Genomic DNA, 19944 nt, shown 5'->3' with positions numbered 1-19944 from the left:
ACGACTGTGTCACCTTCCTCAACCTGCTGGAGTCTCTGCGCTCCAGCCAGAAGATCTTTGGATCCAACTCAGGTAAACTAGAACGTTCACTCACTCAGTCAGTCAGTCAGTCACTCAGTCAGTCAGTCAGTCACTCACTCAGTCAGTCACTCAGTCACTCAGTCACTCAGTCAGTCACTCAGTCACTCACTCACTCACTCACAACATGGGATGGACCAATATTTTCTAAATAAAAGCCCTCTAGGGTAACTATCTTATCAGGAGGGTCAAGCTGTGGGATTCACACCAGGTAGGAGTTGTACTGTGATTGCTTGTGCCTGCTGTATCATCAGGGTGGTTGTTCCTCGACTCCAGTAACTCCATGTTCGTGAATGCCAGAAGCCGAGTGTACCGCATCCCTGAGAGCAAGAAGAAACCCAAACTGGGAAAGGAGGCAGAGAAACCGTCCTCATCCTCCGCCTCAGGTAACTGACCAGCCAGCGGGGCTCCGACGGTGTGTTCTTCAGAGTAGATCTCAACCTGCTGGTGTGTGTGTGTGTGTGTGTGTGTGTGTGTGTGTGTGTGTGTGTGTGTGTGTGTGTGTGTGTGTGTGTGTGTGTGTGTGTGTGTGTGTGTGTGTGTGTGTGTGTGTGTGTGTGTGTGTGTGTGTGTGTGGCTGTGTGTGGCTGTGTGTGTCTGTGTGTGTCTGTGTGTGTGTGTGTGTGGCTGTGTGTGGCTGTGTGTGGCTGTGTGTGTGTGGCTGTGTGTGGCTGTGTGTGTGTGTGTGGCTGTGTGTGGCTGTGTGTGTGTGTGTGTGTGTGTGTGTGGCTGTGTGTGGCTGTGTGTGGCTGTGTGTGTGTGTGTGTGTGTGTGTGTGTGTGTGTGTGTGTGGCTGTGTGTGGCTGTGTGTGTGGCTGTGTGTGTGTGTGTGTCAGAGGTGAAGCGGGAGCTGGTGCTGGAAAAGAGCCCAAAGTGGTCGGCTCTGACTGAGGTGCTGCAGGAGATTGAGAAGGAGAACAAGAGCTCTCAACATGAAGCAGGTGAGAGCTCCGCCCTGTTCTGAGGGTCCATCAGTGTATCTCAGCATTTCATGTAATGTTCTGTATTTGCAGAATCTAATAGATGCCAGCCTTTAGTTTCCAAAGGTGGTTTTGTGTTTCATAGAGATACATTAATTTCCATCTACATACCTGCATATCTGTCTGCCTTCCTGACCCTCGCCCAGGCCGGGTGCTGATCTGTGCCAGTGATGACCGGACCTGCGCCCAGCTGCAGCAGTACATCAGACACGGCTCTGAGAAGATGCTCACCCGACTGTACGCCCGCACCATCGGTAAGCGGGACTCTGCTGCAGCCGCTGCCTTTCAACTCGACTGGCACAAAAAGGACAACGGCTGGTGTAAAAAAGGAGTGAAGGGAAAGGAGCCTGCACGGAAAACCCCATCGAAGGGTAAGAAAAGGGCCTCCCTGACTCTGACCCAGATGATGGGGAGGGAGGAGGTGGATGAAGCAGCGGCGATGGGCAGCAGTGGAGAGGAGGAGGAACTGATGGAGGAGGATGGAGGGGAGGAGGAGCAGCTGAAGCTGGATTTGTCATCGGATGCCTACTACGGCGTCCTGTTGGAGCCGCTGACCGTCATCCACCCGCTGAAAGGTCTCTCGGACCCCCACAGCCTGACGCGGGTGCTGCAGGAGGTGGAGCCCAGCTTCGTGGTGCTGTACGACGCCGAACTCACCTTCGTCCGCCAGCTGGAGATCTACAAAGCCACCCGGCCCGGAAAACCCCTGAGGGTGTATTTCCTCATCTACGGAGGCTCGACGGAAGAACAGAAGTACCTGACGGCGCTGTCGAAGGAGAAGAAAGCCTTCGAACACCTGATCAGGTGAGAACCAGCACCGTGGGGGGTGTCTACCGATGTGTGTGTTGACTGCTTCACCTCGGTGTGTGTGTGTTTCAGGGAAAAGGCTACGATGGTCGTCCCAGAGGAGAGGGAGGGCCGAGAAGACACCAACCTGGACCTGGCTAGAAATTTAGAGCCTGCCAACGCCACCACCAACACCCGCAAAGCAGGCATGTCTGTCTCTGATCTCCATTAGTTTTCTCTCTGAATCTCCTGGACATGTCTTCACTTCTGAACGTCCACGTTGTCTTGGTCACTGCTGAGTATTTCTGTTTCCTGCCGACCCCCAGGAGGCCAGGATCAGCCCACGGAGCCCTCCCGAGTCATCGTGGACATGCGGGAGTTCCGCAGCGAGCTGCCCTCTCTGCTGCACCGCCGTGGGCTGGATATCGAGCCCGTCACCTTGGAGGTCGGCGACTACATTCTGACCCCGGACACGTGCGTGGAGCGCAAGAGTGTCAGCGACCTGATTGGCTCGCTGCAGAGCGGCCGCCTCTACACCCAGTGTCTCTCCATGACGAGGTACTACAGGAAGCCGGTGCTTCTCATCGAGTTTGACCCGGCCAAACCCTTCTCCTTGATGGCCCGCTCGGATTTCCGTCACGAGATATCGTCCAATGATGTCTCTTCTAAACTCACCTTGCTCACTTTGCACTTCCCCCGGCTGCGGATATTGTGGTGCCCCTCCCCCCACGCCACCGCCGAGCTCTTCCTGGAGCTGAAGCGAGGCCGCCCTGAGCCCGACGCTGCAGCGGCTCAGGCCGTCACAGCCGAGTCGGACCTGGTGGCTGGATCTGCAGACCTCTACAACCCCGGACCGTACGACTTCCTGCTGAAAATGCCTGGGGTCAACGCAAAGAACTACAGAGCTCTCATCAAACATGCAGACAGTCTGGCAGACTTGGCCGAGCTCAGTCAGGAGAAGATCGCAGAAATCCTCGGGAACGCTAGCAACGCTAAGATGCTGTACGAGTTTCTGCATAACGTTGCTGATGTCCCTGCTCCTGTGCAGAAGAGCAAACCCACTCTAAAGTAATTTATAGAGGGTTAATGAAGGACGCCTTGTCTTCTCAAGCATCTGATAATATATATATATATATATATTTATATATATTATATATGTATATGTATATATATATATACACATAAATAAATGCTTATTATATTAATGTACAGAATTAACTGAAATAATGCATTTTTTCTATTGTATTGAACATTTGTTAAATGTTTTTAAATAACTTGGCAAAAAAATAAAGTCTTTAAACATTTTAGAATTGTTTTGTATAACCTTTCAAAATAAAGCCTGTCTGTCTCTACATGTCAGATAGACTTGTTACCTGTCTGTCTCTACATGTCAGATAGACTGCTTACCTGTCTGTCTCTACATGTCAGATAGACTTGTTACCTGTCTGTCTCTACATGTCAGATAGACTTGTTACCTGTCTGTCTCTACATGTCAGATAGACTTGTTACCTGTCTGTCTCTACATGTCAGATAGACTGCTTACCTGTCTGTCTCTACATGTCAGATAGACTGCTTACCTGTCCAGGTGGATCCTGCGTGATTTCTTCCTGGCGATCACACTTTTACTGAAGCAGCAGTCAGCTTGAATGCAGGACTTTGTCGACGTACGCGACGGCGTCATGACGTCACTGCATCCCAACCTAGATCCGCCGCAGCCATTTTCCTCCGCGAAATAAAAAACTTCAATCTCACAGGAAAGAAGAAGACAGAAGACACATCCCGCCGACGTTCATGGACACCTCGCCGTGACGCAGAGCTCGGACGGACTCGGGGTTCCAGTCTGCGGTGTTCGGTAAGACCCGGGACCGCCTGTCTTGTGTTTGTAGCACGTTAGCATTGCGCTAGCTGGAGCGAGCTAACTAGCGCCACTGGAGCGGGTGTTGTTGAGGGGCGTTCGGGATGTGCGGACCCGGGGGCGGCGGACCGGACGGCTCCGGGGGACCTCCAGACGCGCTGACAGCGGGGGTCCACCGTCACTACGGGCCGTGTGTGTGTGTAGATGTCGGACTGGTGTCCGCGGAGGCGCGTCGTCGTTTAGAACCGGGACCGTCACTCACCTGTCAGATTTAAAGTCGCTAGCTAACGTTAGCTTAGCCCACGTTAGCCTCCAGCACAGCGACGTAACGGTGGAGCGGCAGCCAGTCAATAATCAATCATAATCAATCATAATCAACCATAATCAATAATAATAGTCATACCTCACTGTGACGGCTGTCCTCGCTGTTTAAGACAGCTGTTGTCATGGCAACATGTCTGAGTACTGCGTCTGCATGAGAGGATCCGAGGAAGTTATCGATCTGATCGACTTCCGATCGATACACGCTGCAAACCCAACAGGTCTGAGCGAGTCACGTACAGGGTGATGTGGTCCAGGGTGATGTGGTCTAGGTGGTCTAGGCTGATGTGGTCCAGGGTGATGCGGTTCCAGGGTGGTGCGGTCTAGGTGGTCTAGGCTGATGTGGTCCAGGGAGATGTGGGTCTAGGGTGATGTGGTATAGGTGGTCTAGGCTGATGTGGTCCAGGGTGATGCGGTTCCAGGGTGGTGCGGTCTAGGTGGTCTAGGCTGATGTGGTCCAGGGAGATGTGGGTCTAGGGTGATGTGGTCTAGGTGGTCTAGGCTGATGTGGTCCAGGGTGATGTGGTCTAGAGTGATGTGGTTCGAGGGTGATGTGGTCTAGGCTGATGTGGTTCCAGGGTGATGTGGTCTAGGTGGTCTAGGGTGATGTGGTCTAGGCTGATGTGGTCTGGGGTGATGTTGTTCCAGGGTGATGTGGTCTAGGGTGATGTGGTTCCAGGGTGATGTGGTCTAGGCTGATGTGGTCTGGGGTGATGTTGTTCCAGGGTGATGTGGTCTAGGGTGATGTGGTTCCAGGGTGATGTGGTCTAGGGTGATGTGGTTCCAGGGTGATGTGGTCTAGGCTGATGTGGTCTAGGCTGATGTTGTTCCAGGGTGATGTGGTCTAGGGTGATGCGGTCTAGGCTGATGTGGTCTGGGGTGATGCGTTTCCAGGGTGATGTGGTCTAGGCTGATGTGGTTCCAGGGTGATGTGGTCTAGGCTGATGTGGTCTGGGGTGATGTGGTCTAGGGTGACGTGGTCTAGGCTGATGTGGTCTAGGGTGGTGTGGTCTAGGCTGATGTGGTTCCAGGGTGATGTGGTCTAGGCTGATGTGGTCTGGGGTGATGTGGTCTAGGGTTGTGTGGTCTAGGCTGATGTGGTCTGCGGTGATGTGGTCTGGGCTGATGTGGTCTGGGGTGATTTGATTTGATTTGATGTGGTTCCAGTGTGATGTGGTCTAGGTGGTCTAGGCTGATGTTGTTCCAGGGTGATGTGGTCTGGGGTGATGTGGTCTGGGGTGATGTGGTCTGGGGTGATGTGGTCTGGGGTGATTTGATTTGATTTGATGTGGTTCCAGGGTGATGTGGTCCAGGTTGTCTAGGGTGATGTGGTCTAGGCTGATGTGGTCTGGGCTGATGTGGTCTGGGGTGATGTGGTCTAGGCTGATGTGGTCTAGGCTGATGTGGTCTGGGCTGATGTGGTCTAGGTGAGCTTGCGGGTGGATGGGAGAGTGACTATGAGAACTCACGTGTGCTTTATTTATTAGTTTGCAGGAAGTCTGCTCGGATCCTTCACATTTGGGTTTCCTGGTCTCTCCGGTGGCAAATTAAATGAAAGTAAGCTCACGTTTACACTCATAGAACCCACTTCGGGTCCACTGTTCTGGACCCAGGTTTCAGTGAAATCCACAAAGACGGTGGGAAGGAAGCAGCAGCACGTCTGTGGGAACGGAGCGGTGATTGGACGAGCCCCAGTGATGACATCATCCTGTGTTATCTGTGGATAGAAGAAGACATTGTTGGGACCAGACGTGGTCTATTTCAGGCCCAGAAGACTCAAACTGCAGTCTGGAGCGGTTCTCATGCTGTGTGCCTGTTTGTTTAGCATCTCCCACATACTGAAGTAATGGCTTATAGGGCTCGCTGATATTCACACTACTAATACTCCCAGCAGTACCAGTATTTATTTTGATGACGTTTTACAACATAACTGAGCAGCATCTTCCTCACTGGTTCTCCAAACCCGCTTACAGACCATCGTGGTCCACACCAGTGCTGCTCCTTTGTGATGGCATGTTGGTGATCATTGCCGTGCTGGCAGGAAACAGGTGTGTTTGCTTGATTATAATGAGTGCACATCACAAAGATGGCTCCGCCTCGTAGCAGAGTACTGACCCACCTGACTTCCACCTCTGATCGTTTCCTGCTGTGTGTGTGTGTGTACTATATGTATGCATTCCCCTTTGATGAAACACATGGTGCCATTAAAAGAGCAGTCCAGGCTGCCATCTGGATCTGCTCTTTGATTCTGCTGGCGAAGCTGCCATGTTTATCCCACTGCGCCCTGTCGGCCATGACAGGCGTTTGTTCCTTCTTCTCTCTTTCTCTTTGATGAAAATACCGTCTTTCTAGGAGAAATGTTGTCTACCTGCTTCTAGAACTCAGAGGAGAAGTGAAACGAGCAGACATTGATGATGCCATGGTCATAAGAAAGCATAACGGGCAGATATCAGACATGTAGAAGATGACATGATCTGCCCAGTGGGCATCCGTAGAGTGATAATAAAACCCTAATTAAAGATATCATGGTCTGAAGAGCGCTGCAGCCTCCGTGTGTTGATTGGTTGTATTCTCTCGCTCTCGCTGCAGCCTGATGCTCCATTACAGCTCTTCAGTCATCAGAACCCAGAGGTTCTATTGTCTCTGCATGGACGATGCCCTTCCTTTGTCATACAGGCCGCTGCAGGTTTTCCTAGCAACCTCGATGCAGCCTTGAGTGTGGGCTCTTTCCATTCAGGCTCTTTAAGTGGGACTTATCATCTGTTTATCCTCCACTTGTCTTCAAACACTCATTCAACCAACGGCAGCGTCTGGTTTGGCACTGTGTGTGTGTGTGTGTGTGTGTGTGTGTGTGTGTGTGTGTGTGTGTGTGTGTGTGTGTGTGTGTGTGTGTGTGTGTGTGTGTGTGTGTGTGTGTGTGTGTGTGTGTGTGTGTGTGTGTGTGTGTGTCCTTCTTTATTGCATCATTTTTTAATGGATTTTATTGAAAAGTGTTTCTTGTAGTCCTCCTTTTGGAATAGTAGTCCAGTGTATTCTTTACATTATATAATGTATTTTAAATAAAGACTTTGGCCTTGCTTCAGTGTTTTTGGTGCTGGTTTTCAAAATCTTGGTTTCTGTAATAAAAGCTTTTGGAAAACATATTTTGAATTCCCATCTCCAGGTTTTTTTGCTGATAACCACAGGAAGAGAAACCAGAACTATACTAAATTAATACACCTGTTACCTGGAGGTAAAATCCTGCTGACTCGTCTGAGTTGGGTTTGTGATGTCACGTTTGCTCCTCTCTCTCCCACCAGGTTGGACTCCATGGCTTAGCATGACTGTTGACTAGTCTAAAGCCTCTCCTCTCCCCTCGCTGTGCTCTGCCAGGTAGGCATGACCTCATCAATGAGTGTGTTTATCTTATATAATACATTATCATGTGACTTAAGTCACAATACTATTGCAACAACAATAACATATATTGTCAACATGTATTTTATCTAATAGATAACGTTTCACTGCAGACAGACGGACTAACACTCATACATCATAAAGTTGCATCACACACCTGACAAACTGAAGTCCAACCCGCTGACTTCATGATCGCACCAGAAAAACAACCCAGATCACAAAATGGACTTTGCTTTTGTTCTTATCAAAAAGGTTTAATTTCTATTTGCAAAATGACTAGTTTATGTATTTATATATTGGTCCATGTGGCGGTACAATATTGAAACATTTCAAAGACAGCTTACAGTGTAGAGATCAGGTCAAACATCACAGCTTTGATTTGAAGGTTTTGGATTGTTTCTTTCTGATGTTGGAAGAAGCACTTATTTAATTTGCTTATTGACATATAATTACTTTTTTTTTTATTAAAAACGGGTGAAAATAAGATTGGAAAATAGCAAAAATTAATATTTGAATAAAGTTCCCCTAACGTCTATAAATGAAATCTTAAATCTCATTGAAGTTTTCTCTGAAACAGGAATATTATAAACGTGTTTAGGGTCAACTGCAGTGAACGCTAGCCAGAGAAAAACCGTGTTTGGCAAACGGCAGACATTCAGTGTGAAACTATGTGTTTGCAGTGAGTGTCGGAACATTTTTATAGATGATCCTCGGATCTTTAAAGGTGGTGAAACACAGCGTTTTACGACTCCTCGTGTTCGGATACATGACAGGGCGTCCGCTTCCAGCAGCCAGAGATGACAACATTCAGACGTGTTGAAACCTAATGAGTCCAGTTGGGTACGGACCCTGGTCTCCCTGGGCCTCTAATGTCTTTGGCACTTGGTGGACCTACAGGGAGAAATAAAAGCAGCCTTAGGAACAAAGTGGTTCTCAGCCAAAGGCAACACGTCGGATGGTTAGTGAAGAGGGCTCGGTCCTGTGGGTGCTGCTGAAGAGCGATAAATAGCCCTTCAGACGGAGCTGCTGCTGCTGAAGAGCCCGCTGGGAAGCCATGGATACTAAACTGTTTGTTTTGCTCCCCGAAATGTTTCCGTTCCCCCGTTTGAAACCGCCACACCGACGTCATATTCCAGATTATGAAGCCGTCTGAACAGAGAGGACATTCATGCACAAACTGCCGTTGTTTCTCACGAGCAGCGGTTTTGAAGTGATTATTCAGTGTAAAGGCCAAGCCAGCTCATTTAATGAATAATTTGGGCTGCGACTGAGCTCTTCCAGATGGCCAACGAAATGCCACCCTTAGCATTTCACCAGTCGGGTGAAGTAGTCATACCACCAGGATGATGGTTATTATTCTGAATGACTGATGTCTTCCCCTGTTGGTTTCTTCAGAGATGGACGCTAACATCTTGTTTCTGGTATCCACAGGTAGCAGCGACCCGGTGACCCCCTAGCCCCGCCCCCCGCTGCCTGCCTCCCCTCCTGAGGCCCGATGGAGGCGTGTCCCGGGCTGCTCGGAGCAAAGGGGGACTGCGAGATGTCGAGTCTGCTGCTGGCGAGCCCCCAGAGCGAGGCGGTGACCCACGAGATGGAGGAGCTGTCGCTGCAGCCGCTGCCTCCACTCAACGAGCGCAAAAACGGTGAGCACGTGCTGCTGCATGCTACACAGTTAAACAGGCCGCCATGCTGGCCATGAGTACACTCAGGCGGCGCCTCTCAGCAGGCTAGTCCACGAGGAACACCGTCACGGAGTCCAACCTGACGCTATATATTAACAATATAGATATTTAACAACATATGCCCCTTTGCTCTTGTTGCAGCTCCTCCAGCATGGTTCCACTTAAGCCCCTATCCTTAAATGCCCTTCATTCATAGTTCCCTGTTCATGCATGTACACATGCACGCTGCCGCCAGTTCAAAAGGGCCATAAACTTCCATCAGCTTTTCTTTCTGCAGTAATAATCTCCAGCCTGCACGTTCTCATTAAACAGCCACATGGGCCTGACTCAGACTGATGGGGGGGGCACTACCAGACTTCAGGGGCGGGTTGGATCCACCGGGTCCTAGTCATGGCAGAGTTACAGGGCTTAGAACAGGTCCAGTCCACAACCCGGCTCTGGTCCGCACGGTCACAGTCGACAGTATCATCTGGGCTTTTGTTTTTCCTTCCACGCGTTGGTTTGTTTTTTCATTCATTAACACGTCTCGTTTGTGTGAAAACGGTAAGATTAACTAGTGTGAGACTATTTCTTGTCTGCGGTGACTTCCTGGAGTCTCCCCTGGTTGCCTGGCAACAGCACCATGATTATAGTGAGTTTAAAAGGTACTAGCTGTGTCTTATTTGTGCCATAAATCCTCCTCCAGATTCTTATTATAATATACCGTTTCCTCCATTGACCTGCTGACTGTGTGTCTGTCTCTGTGTGCATAAACAGTCATGTCGTCCACCTCTCTGCTGCTGAGGTCAAAGGTCAGAATGTGTTTGTCAGGCTGAGCAGCGTTTCCCGGAGGAATTCAGGACAATGCCACTGACTGGAAGTCTAAATTTATCACCTTAAACCAACACTGCATATCGTTCTCCAACTAACCGCCAACCTTTCCCAACTATGATGTCATAGAAATCACGTGTTTGATGTCGGCTGTGGTTCAGTAGATTATTTTCAATGTTTAGATATTTAGTTTATTCATCTAACTTGAACTGTATGACTTGCTCCTTCGGTAGATTATCAGGGACGTAACGCCACTTCTCCAACGAGCTCTGCAGAATATCTACACACAGCCAGAGTACACTTCCTCTGCTTTCTGTAAATGTTTAACCACAGCCGTAGCTGGAAGTATGCATAAGGTTAGGATGGATTATTGTAGTTTACATAGCCATGATGCAATCAGGGGTCTTAGCATGGGAGGAAGGGTTGCTCATCAAGTAGAGACACAATGAATAGGGAAGTGTCTGTACTGGCTATTTAATCTCCTGCTCCTCAGTGTGACACATCGTTATGTTTTAGGGCCCTGACGTGTCTTCAGCTTGGAGATACAGTTGTTATTGTCCTTTGTCCCGAGTCAGTGCTGACTCAGACTCCCGATGCTCCTCAGTAGTTCCAAGGAACCGTGTCGACATCAGGCTGCGTCGCCTCCAGCCAGAAAACGAGCCGTATCGACGAGGCCGGCTGAGAAAAGGAAGGAAGAGTAGAGGGGTAGGAGGGGGTTGTGGCCTTGCTGAAAAAGAGAAGAAAAAAGTGTCTGGGAGGGAACAAGGACGGGCTAATGTTGCTTCTCTAATTCTTCGAAGCTGTGGACTCTCAGTGAACACTTATCACTCGGTCAGACATGTTGAACCGCGGCAGAGAGAATAAGATTACAAGCTTCATATTTTAAGCGTGATTTATACAAAGGGGATCTAATGGCTTAATCACTTAGTTGCATTTTGGACTGCTCTATAGGCCAGGACGCTCAGTCTCAGACGATGGCCTGCATGGAGGTAGAGACCCCCAGTAACTGCTCCACTAGGTTCAGAGCAGGTGAGCACTCCTCTTCTTTCTTGTTCTACTTATTCCTCCACTCAAGTAGGCCAATGCTGCTGCCAGCTGGCCCTGCAGGCCTGGAAGTGTTGCTTGATATTCACTTAAATGTCTAACAGATGGATTACATGAGAATGAAATAATACCGAGTGTTTTGTTGGTGGGTTTGCCTTGTACCATTGTTCTGTTTTCGGGTGTGGCAGTGGTCCAAACAGTAAAGCGGGCACATAATAATGTCATACCCTGGTAAAGAGGCTTATGGGGAAACGTAGGAAACACCGTCACATCCTTAAACAGCTGCTGAGGCCGAGGAAGGAGGCTTCTAGTGCCGTCACGTATGTGTGTAAGCAATGTTTAGAAGATGTGGTGGCCTGGGAGGATAAATGATGTTCCCATACGCTGTCTAACAGCATGAAAGCAGGATGTGAGTGAAGCACCAGGGCATGGGGAGATGTTAGTATGTGGTTATCTACTCAGCTTGATCTCATGTTCTTCCTGTAAATCTTAAACCTCATCTGTAGATTCTTCTGTCTGCTTTCATTGTTCTTCTCATGTTGTTCTCCTTAATGTTACAACGAAAACGCCTCTATTTGTCTTGATAACATGTTTCCCTCCTTTGTTTTCAGTCCTGCAGTTGAGGCTTCAACAAAGGCGGACCCGGGAGCAGCTGGTGGACCAGGGCATCATGCCACGTGAGTTTGGGTCAATGTGGTCCTGTTTGATGACAAACTGGGACTGATATCTGAGATAATAACGGTTGCTGTCTAATATAATGGAGATCATATGTCTTTAATTGTGCTCAGACTTGTGCAGTGATGAGAATGTTGTGTGTTTCAGCTCTGAAGAGCCCGGCAGCTTTCCATGGGCAGATCCGCAGCTTGGAGAGAGCCCGGGTAAGGCAGCCAGTTACATGTATGGGATTGGAGAAGCAGGGAAGTGCACTCCTCCACTGTTGTGTGGCTTCACAATGAGATGGTTTACTGTCCGTCTTTCTCTTTAGACTGAGAATTTCCTCAAACACAAGATCCGCAGTCGTCCAGAGAGAGCAGAGCTGGTCAGGATGCACATCCTGCAAGGTACTGACGGTTCTGTGCTTCTCACCACAAACACTGGTCTACTGGTCCTTTTGAAAAACATCATGGAATTCAAATCGGTCCCGGAGCTATGAAGATATATGTCCAGAGCCAGCACCGAGAAATCTGCAGGCTGATGTTCTCCAGTGTGAGGTACATGTTCTCCGTGTGTTCCTCAGAGACCGGAGCAGAACCCTCCCTCCAGGCCACCCAGATGAGACTGAAGAGGGCCCGGCTGGCCGACAACCTGAACGAGAAGATCTCCCAGAGACCCGGCCCCATGGAGCTGGTGGAGAAAAACATCCTGCCTGTGGACTCCAGCGTTAAAGAGGCCATCATCGGTGAGGGGCAGGAAAACGGTGATGACACACTGGATCATGTTGTTACTGCCTGGACCCTAACTTGGGAAGACATAAAGAAGCAGCGTCTGGTTGATCGCTTCTCTTCTGTCTTCGTAGGTCAGGTGAATTATCCCAAAGTGTTGGATGAAGACAGCAGCGATGCCCAGTCCCCCGAGCAGCCGGCCAGCCAGGAGTCCCAGAGTTCTGTCCCCTCTCCTGCAGACAGCAAAGTGCCAGAGACGCCACCAGTACCAGTACCAGCACCAGTACCACCAGTACCAGCACCAGTACCCAACACCCTGCTGCAGGTCAGATACAGGACTAGTGGAAAGCTGCCCTGGTAGCTGCAGCGTTACTTACAGATTTCTCCAAGCATACCCAGCCGTGGATATGAAAGGGTTCAGTGCCTCTTTGTTGCTTCTCCAGGCGTTCCCAGGTCCTCCACAAGCAACGAAGGACTTCGTTAAAGTGCTCGCTGCCATAGAGCCGCCTGCCGGTCGTCCAGCTGTCCCTCCTCCTCAGCCGTTCACCTCGGCTGCCCTTTCTAAACCCGGCCCAACACTAGTGAAAGTAAGAGCATTTTTCCACCTCCAGATATATAATATACACAATATATGAATGGAATATTTCAATGGGGCTGGACGAATGTTTTTTTGTGTTCTTCCACAACAGCAAAGCCAGCAGAAGTCGCCCTCGGAGAAGAGCCGCAGTAAGAAAGGCAAAGAGGCCAAATCCAGGGTGAAGAAGCTCAAGTACCACCAGTATGTCCCCCCAGACCAGAAGCAGGAGGCCAGTGAAGCCCCCATGGACTCCTCTTATGCCCGACTGCTGCAGCAACAGCAGCTGTTCCTCCAGCTGCAGATCCTGAGTCAGCAACAGCAGCACTACAACTACCAGACCATATTACCAGCGCCGCTCAAGTATGTCCACACTGGTCCGAGTGGGAACACGCCTCCACTTCCTCTTTTCTGTGTCTTCTTCATGTGATACGGAAGTGGTGTGAATGGTTTCTGGAAATAACGATGATGTCATGTGTGTGTCTCCTCCTCGCTGCAGGCCCGTGGCTGAGGGTCAGAGCGGCGCCGCCGGCAGCCTGCCCACCTCCATCATGGTGTCTTTGCCGGCTGCACCTCCGGCTCCCCCGGGGACGCCGTGTCCGGCTCGGCCCAACAACTCGCTCTCTAACCGCAAGCCAGGAGTCCTGCCCGCCAACCTGGAGGAGATGAAGGTATTTGGAAACCCAGTTGTACCATCAGAACCTCTGAACCCAGCAGCTCAGGGAGCAGAGTCCGACCTTTAGCCTAAAGGGAGAACCTGTCCTTTTTAAAGCTCACTCAGCTGCCAGGACTCACCTGTGTGTGTGACTGACCTCTGTGTGACTGACCTCTGTGTGACTGACCTGTGTGTGTGTGATTGACCTGTGTGTGTGTGTGACTGACCTGTGTGTGTGTGACTGACCTGTGTGTGACTGTGTGTGTTTCAGGTGGCTGAGCTGAAACTGGAGCTGAAGCTGCGTGGCCTCCCCGTGTCGGGAACAAAGACGGATCTGATGGAGAGACTGAAGCCTTTCCAGGACAACCACTCTGTTCTGACCCCCAGCCCTCCCACCACCACCCTGTCCTCCATGCCGATGGAGGTCAACGCCACCACCGCTCCCGCTGTAGTCCTTCCCGTTCAGCAGGTGGCGTCGGACCCCATGAACCCCACACCGCCGGTCTCCCCCGTTCCTCCTGACCGCTCGAACCTCCAGCAGGATGTTGGCATGACCGAGGCTCTGTCTGAAACCCAGATGGGGAGCTCGGGCTGGGCAGGCCCACGGTCCTCACCTGGCTCGCTTTTCCAAGGCCCGGAGGAAAAGGACAGGCGGCTCCATGAGAAAGAGAGGCAGATAGTGGAGCTGATGAAGAAGCTGGAGCAGGAGCAGAGGTTGGTGGAGGAGCTGAAGATGCAGCTGGAGGTGGAGAAGAGAGGAAGCCCCGCTGACCCTGCCTCTCCCAGACTCATCTCTGTCCCTTCCATGACCCCGGTTCCTGCCGTGCTGAACCCTAACGTAGTGAAAATGGAGGGAGCAGTCCTGTCAAACTGCTCATCCACTCCCACTTCAATCCCCAACTCCATCCGGGGCTCCCAGACTCTCTCCCCCCTGCCGACGGTGGTCAAGCTGGAGGACGTGACTGTTTCTTCTGGCAAGCCGCTGCAGCTCCAGACCCAAACCCAGATCCTCACACAGATCCAGGCCCAGCCTCAACTGACCAAAAGCCCTCAGCTCCTCTCCCAGAGAAGTCCCAAACTTCAGACCCAGGTACAGCCTGGAGCACCCAGCCTGCAGCAGTTCTTCATCAGCCACCCGGGGGGGGTCTCCCAGGTGCTGGGCCAGCCTCAGACCTTGTTAACCACCTCTGGCCAGGCGGGGAGGATCCTCCTGCCAGTCTCGCTACCCAACAACGCTACTGCGATCCAGCTGCCCAGCACCACAGTGAGCCTGCAGGTAGGTTTGCAACCCAACTGGAGTGGTGCCATGTGTCTGTCTGCTGCAGGGCCTCACTATTAGAAAGCTCATAATTATGTTCTCACAACCTTCCCCCTTACCCCAGCCTGTTCTTCAGGCCACAGTCCCAAATCCAGGTCTGGTCCAGGCCTCGGTTCCTCGGCTGCAAACCACCAAGAAGGAGACACTTAATCAGCAGTTAAGCAACCACAACTCGCTGCTGCAGGTCAGTCACGCCACGTCGTTGGTCGCAGCTCTGTGAAAGTCATGCTGCAGTGACTTTAGCAGACGCGTTGCCTCGTATAGAACAGCTCTGTTATCTGTCACTATGACGTCATAATATAATAGTAATGTCGGTGATATTGGCTGTAATGAGGGGAGCTGGAGACGTTCTGCTGGAGCTGATGTGTATTTACTAATGTGTATGGTTTTTGGACTACAGCATGTCATGAAAATAGTGCAAAAAGGCTCTTTACAGTTCCCCAGGGACCAAGGTGACATATTTGATTTGATCGTTTTGTTCAACAAACAGTCAAGAACCAAAAGATATTTTGGAATATGTTTAGGAATTTCCGTTATCGGATCATTGTGAATATCCTCACAGTCATTTGAAAAAGCTGCCCGGCTCCCTGCCGGAGTCTGAGACCACAAAGATTATCATGTTAAACAGAACGGACTCAATGTTGATAGTTTTATTTTATGTTTTAATCATTTATTTTTGTATGATTTATGATAACCTTATTTAAGATCATTTTCACCAAAAAAAGATCCGATCTGTGATGCAATAGAAATCAAAGTCATTCCAGTGTGTAACAGTTTCCAGTATATTCCGATGATTATGCGAATGATGGCCGGATGATTACCTGTTCATACGTCCCTGACTGTGAGAACTATGAAGCTGTACTTCAGACCTGGTCTCGGTTCTTCACAGACCCTGACCATGTGCAATAACGCCGCTGGTTTGGAGAACCAGACCAGGCCGGAGATGAATCCCCAGTGTTTCCTGAGGAGCTCCCCAGAGAGCAGGGTCTCTCCCCGGGCTTCACCCAACCAACACGCCTCCAGCACGCCGCTCCATCAGGTATCAATGCTGCGTCATCACGGCAGAGGAGAGGATGAGATGACGGTTCTTCATCATCCTGACGGTGTTTCTCTCTCTTATTCTCCAGCCTTCTTCTCCCCAGCCCACCTTCATCCTGCAGCCCAGCTCCCTCCTCACTCATCCTCATAAGACCAGAGAGCCCCCCCGCTACGAGGAGGCCATCAAACAGAGCCGCAACCAGCACATCAACCACGCGTCACAGGTTCGATGCCAACACGCCGCTGTGTTTTCACCAAGCAAGAACGCACGTTAACGTTGTGGTCTTTTCAGGTTCCCATGGCGACCAGCCAGCAAATGGATGACTTGTTCGACATCCTTATAGAGAGCGGAGGTGAGGACGCAGACGGCGGTTAAACATTCCCGTTGTGAAGAACCGGTCTCTCAGAATCTCATGTTTTCATTCCCCTCCTCCAGAAATCACTCCGTTCATCCAGCAGGACCCTCATGTGGCGCTCAGTAAGACCGCCCCGGTGACGGCCAGCGTCTCCACCCTGCCGGTCAACACCGTTCTGTCCAGACCGCCTCCACACATCCAGCTGGCTCCGCCCCCCTCCCTGAGCCCCGGCATGCCCAGCCTCTCCTCGCTGGCCTCAGACAATCAGCTGGAGGCCTTTTTGGAGGGCACGCTGGCAGAAACGGCGCCGGCATCGGACCCCCGCACCCGAGGCCTGATGGAGGAGCTGCAGGCCCAGCTGATGGACCAGCAGCCCTACTCCCCCATGGACACTTCAGACCTGTCCTTCTGTGACTCGGCCTCGCCCTCCTCTCTCAACATGGGCCTGTCTGACCCGGGCCTGGACAACATGGAGTGGCTGGACCTCACCATGCCACCGGGTCCTGCCGGGTCACTCACACCGCTGGGGATCCCCACGGACTTCCTGGATACTCCAGACCTGCAGCTGCACTGGGACTGACGGAGTCCAGGGTGGAGGAAGACCAGAAGAAAGGGATCCACGGAAAGGTTTCACCATTTAAAGAGCAAACGTGTCCGTTCCACCACACCACACCACTATGATCTAATAATATATTATATTATATTAATATTCCCACTACATCACTGTAGGAGACGCTGAGCAGGCGCGGTGCACTGATCATAGTTGAACTACAAGCGAGAGTTTGCACAGCTTTAAAAGAGGCAGCATGCAGCCCAACAGCCAGAATGACGCCGTTGCTATGGTGACAGATTAGTGATGAAGAAATTTTAAACAGACTTTAACAGATTTGAATGATGTACAGAGACAAGGGGGCGGAGCCAAATGAATCCTGGTAGCATGGACTGTAGATCACCAAGATGTTCTCCTGGAGGTCTGAGCGGTTGTCTTTCAGTGTGAACACATCTAACTGTGTTACCACGGTGACGGCGTGTAACCGGGGGAGCGTGATGTCATGTGAAGGACATAAACGTTTTTAAAAGCTGCTCGTTACGACGCCATCCAGCCGTCTAAGTCAAAGCTCAGATACTCGATTAAACATGAGGCGTGACCTGATGTCAGACCAGCCTCCGCTACGGACCGGCCCACCTGGGGGTTCAGACCCAACCGGTCCAGGTCTGAGCTGCTGGACCGTCCAGTCTGCTTGTTCCCTTTAGAATTTGAAGCTCTGAAAGGGATTCCTCGCCGTTAGGAGGTCTACAGTCTCACATACTGGACGTGACATGTATGCTGACTAGTCTGATAGTTCCTATCGGACCTCTGAGCCGCCATGACGGCAGTGGAGCTTATAAACCAATGAAGGAGAGGGAGGATGGAGCTCCTCCCCCCATGTGAGAGCTATGCACTATGTGCCTCGTTCACATATCCACGGTGATCAATCCATATGAAGTGATCGGCGTGATTGTAATCGACGTGGAGATAACGAGACACCGCCGTTGTCCCAAGACTTTGATTTTGAATGTAATTTAGAAAAATGGGATTCACTCACCGAGTCGGCAGCTGCTTTTTCTTCTGAGAGCAAACTGACGTATAAACGTGGAAAAGGGAACAATCGGTCAGTTTACAGGACTGTTATAGAACTACAACTAAACTAGAACTACAACTAGTTATATCAAGGAATAAGAGATGCTTTATATCTAGCTGTCAGCTAACGTATCCTGTGTGTGTGTGTGTGTGTGTGTGTGTGTGTGTGTGTGTGTGTGTGTGTGTGTGTGTGTGTGTGTGTGTGTGTGTGTGTGTGTGTGTGTGTGTGTGTGTGTGTGTGTGTGTGTGTGTGTGTGTGTGTGTGTGTGTGTGTGTGTGTGTCTCCCCTGCATGTCCGTGTGCATGCTTGTGTTGTTTGCCTTCAAGTCATCTGAAATCAAACTATTCGCTCAACATTTTCCAGCTCTGCTCTCCGAAATGCTTCTGATGACTATTTCTACCTGATTCTACCTGATTCTATCTGATTCTATCTGATTCTGTGTTGTTGGATCCTCCAGATAGAAACGGGTAGAAGCAGATAGAAGCAGATAGAAGCAGACACCTGGGAGGTGTGACCCAGTGAAGCTCAGCTGCTTTCAAGCCGTCATGAAGTTTATTTTGAATGATCACACGACTCGTTTGTATTGATGTAGTCTCACTTTATCACAATTCCATATGAGATAGTCATTTCAATAGAAATCACATTTAGTACGTTTACCACTCAAATCTGCCGTTACGTCCGTGGGCACTAGAGGGCGCCGCCTCCCTTCTGTTGTGGGACATTTTCAGGGTCTATGCTTACATGCTCTTAGTGAACAGATGGAAATCACATGAACAAACACTTCCCAGAATGCATCATGCTCCTGGACTGTTGAAGCTGCAGGCAGGTCCGGTTGGGTCACCTGTGGTTCACCTGGGGGTCACCTGGGGGTCACCTGGGGGTCGGCTTGGACCCAAAGTAAGAGACTAAGAGTCACTCGTTGATTCGTTGTGTTTCTTAGTAGATATGATGAGTTAAGTGTTTTTTTGTTTTTTAAAGCTGTCAAATTTAATATTTTGTTGCCAAAATGGCGGTGGAACATATGATCACATCATCATTTTTTGTGTTTAAAAACCCAACTTGTTTTCATGCTTGTGAAATGTAAAATATTTCATGTGTATATTTCTGGATTTTCATATCAGACGTCGTGATTCACGCTCAACGTGACGCCACAGACAGGAAGCAATAACACGCTGTCCCTCCATATATGGGCGTGTCTGGATGTTCACCCACACGCTGAAGTATTTAAGGTGGACGCCTCAAAGTCAACCAACGTTGCCAGGTTGATCAACTTCGACACAACCTGATATACTGTATGTTAGATCCTTTATGTTATTAATGAACATTTACTCCAGCCACGCTCAGACGCACTGCATGAGGGAATAACAACGGATGGAGGCTGATGGAGGCTGATGGAGGTTGATGGAGGTTGATGCAGGCTGATGGAGGCCGATTGAGGGTGATGGAGGTTGATGGAGGCCGATTGAGGTTGATGGAGGCCGATGGAGGTTGATGGAGGCCGATTGAGGTTGATGGAGGCCGATGGAGGTCGATTGAGGTTGATGGAGGCCGATGGAGGTTGATGGAGGCCGATGGAGGTTGATGGAGGCCGATGGAGATCGATTGAGGTTGATGGAGGCCGATGGCGGTCGATTGAGGTTGATGGAGGCCGATGGAGGTTGATGGAGGCCGATGGAGGGTGATGGAGGCCGATGGAGGGTGATGGAGGTTCCCGTCAGTTTCGGAGCTAGGCGAGACATGTTCATCGTAGCCGAGTCCTCTCCACCCTCGCCTCTTGTTTGTATGCCATATATTTTGCACATTGTGTACATATTTATATAGATGTAATGCATATTTTTCTACATGTGTGACATCCATGGGTTCTCTATTTTGTAAATACTCACAAAGATGTATATAAGTACTGTATACATTTCGGTGTCAATAAATTTGGTGTACTGTGATCGGCACGTTTATTCCACAATCGCAAACAATATTACTAATAACTGGAGAGAGTAGAAAGTGAAGAATGGAGTGTGAATGTGGACAGATGTTAATGTTCAGTCTCGGC

At 50.2% G+C, this 19944-nt stretch overlaps 2 protein-coding genes across 10 annotated transcripts in view; both read left to right on the top strand.

Annotated features, from left to right (window-relative positions):
• The window catches only part of ercc4 (excision repair cross-complementation group 4), a 4528-nt gene extending 1487 nt beyond the window's left edge, over nt 1-3041 (top strand). Inside the window, exons 5-10 of the mRNA XM_084039714.1 lie at nt 1-72; nt 333-464; nt 915-1019; nt 1205-1862; nt 1938-2050; nt 2171-3041. The exon at nt 1-72 is cut by the window's left edge and continues 109 nt beyond it. Coding sequence (XP_083895840.1) covers nt 1-72; nt 333-464; nt 915-1019; nt 1205-1862; nt 1938-2050; nt 2171-2916 — 1826 coding nt within the window. The 3' untranslated portion in view covers nt 2917-3041. The remainder of the gene's footprint in view (nt 73-332; nt 465-914; nt 1020-1204; nt 1863-1937; nt 2051-2170) is intronic.
• A 507-nt stretch (nt 3042-3548) lies between these two features.
• On the top strand, nt 3549-19837 carry mrtfba (myocardin related transcription factor Ba). Of its 9 annotated transcripts, XM_084039873.1 has the most exons (20): nt 3549-3696; nt 7320-7392; nt 8848-9059; nt 10860-10937; nt 11564-11629; nt 11775-11830; nt 11938-12013; nt 12190-12369; nt 12469-12659; nt 12778-12921; nt 13024-13271; nt 13408-13579; nt 13835-14839; nt 14946-15065; nt 15771-15920; nt 16009-16143; nt 16212-16272; nt 16356-19304; nt 19445-19474; nt 19595-19837. In XM_084039873.1, the coding sequence occupies exons 3-18, from the start codon at nt 8912-8914 to the stop codon at nt 16853-16855; spliced, it is 3330 nt and encodes a 1109-aa protein (XP_083895999.1). In that variant the 5' UTR covers nt 3549-3696; nt 7320-7392; nt 8848-8911; the 3' UTR covers nt 16856-19304; nt 19445-19474; nt 19595-19837. The 9 variants fall into 9 exon arrangements, with proteins under 9 accessions (XP_083895999.1, XP_083896002.1, XP_083896001.1 ...); XM_084039876.1 differs by having other exon boundaries at nt 12190-12351; nt 19445-19837; XM_084039875.1 differs by having other exon boundaries at nt 16024-16143; nt 19445-19837.
• Nucleotides 19838-19944: the final 107 nt, after the last annotated feature.

This window comes from Eutrigla gurnardus, assembly GCF_963514095.1.
Source record: "Eutrigla gurnardus genome assembly, chromosome: 22".
Lineage (NCBI taxonomy): Eukaryota > Metazoa > Chordata > Actinopteri > Perciformes > Triglidae > Eutrigla > Eutrigla gurnardus.
The sequence above is the reverse complement of the archived record's forward strand: the minus strand, read 5'-3'. Positions and strand labels throughout refer to the sequence as shown.

Coding starts and splice junctions, on each gene's coding strand:
- mrtfba (XM_084039873.1), top strand. CDS start 8,912: ATGGAGGCGTGTCCCGGGCTGCTCGGAGCAAAGGGGGACTGCGAGATG. Junction 11,630..11,774: donor GGACCAGGGCATCATGCCAC/GTGAGTTTGGGT, acceptor TGTGTGTTTCAG/CTCTGAAGAGCCCGGCAGCT. Junction 15,066..15,770: donor ACCACAACTCGCTGCTGCAG/GTCAGTCACGCC, acceptor GGTTCTTCACAG/ACCCTGACCATGTGCAATAA.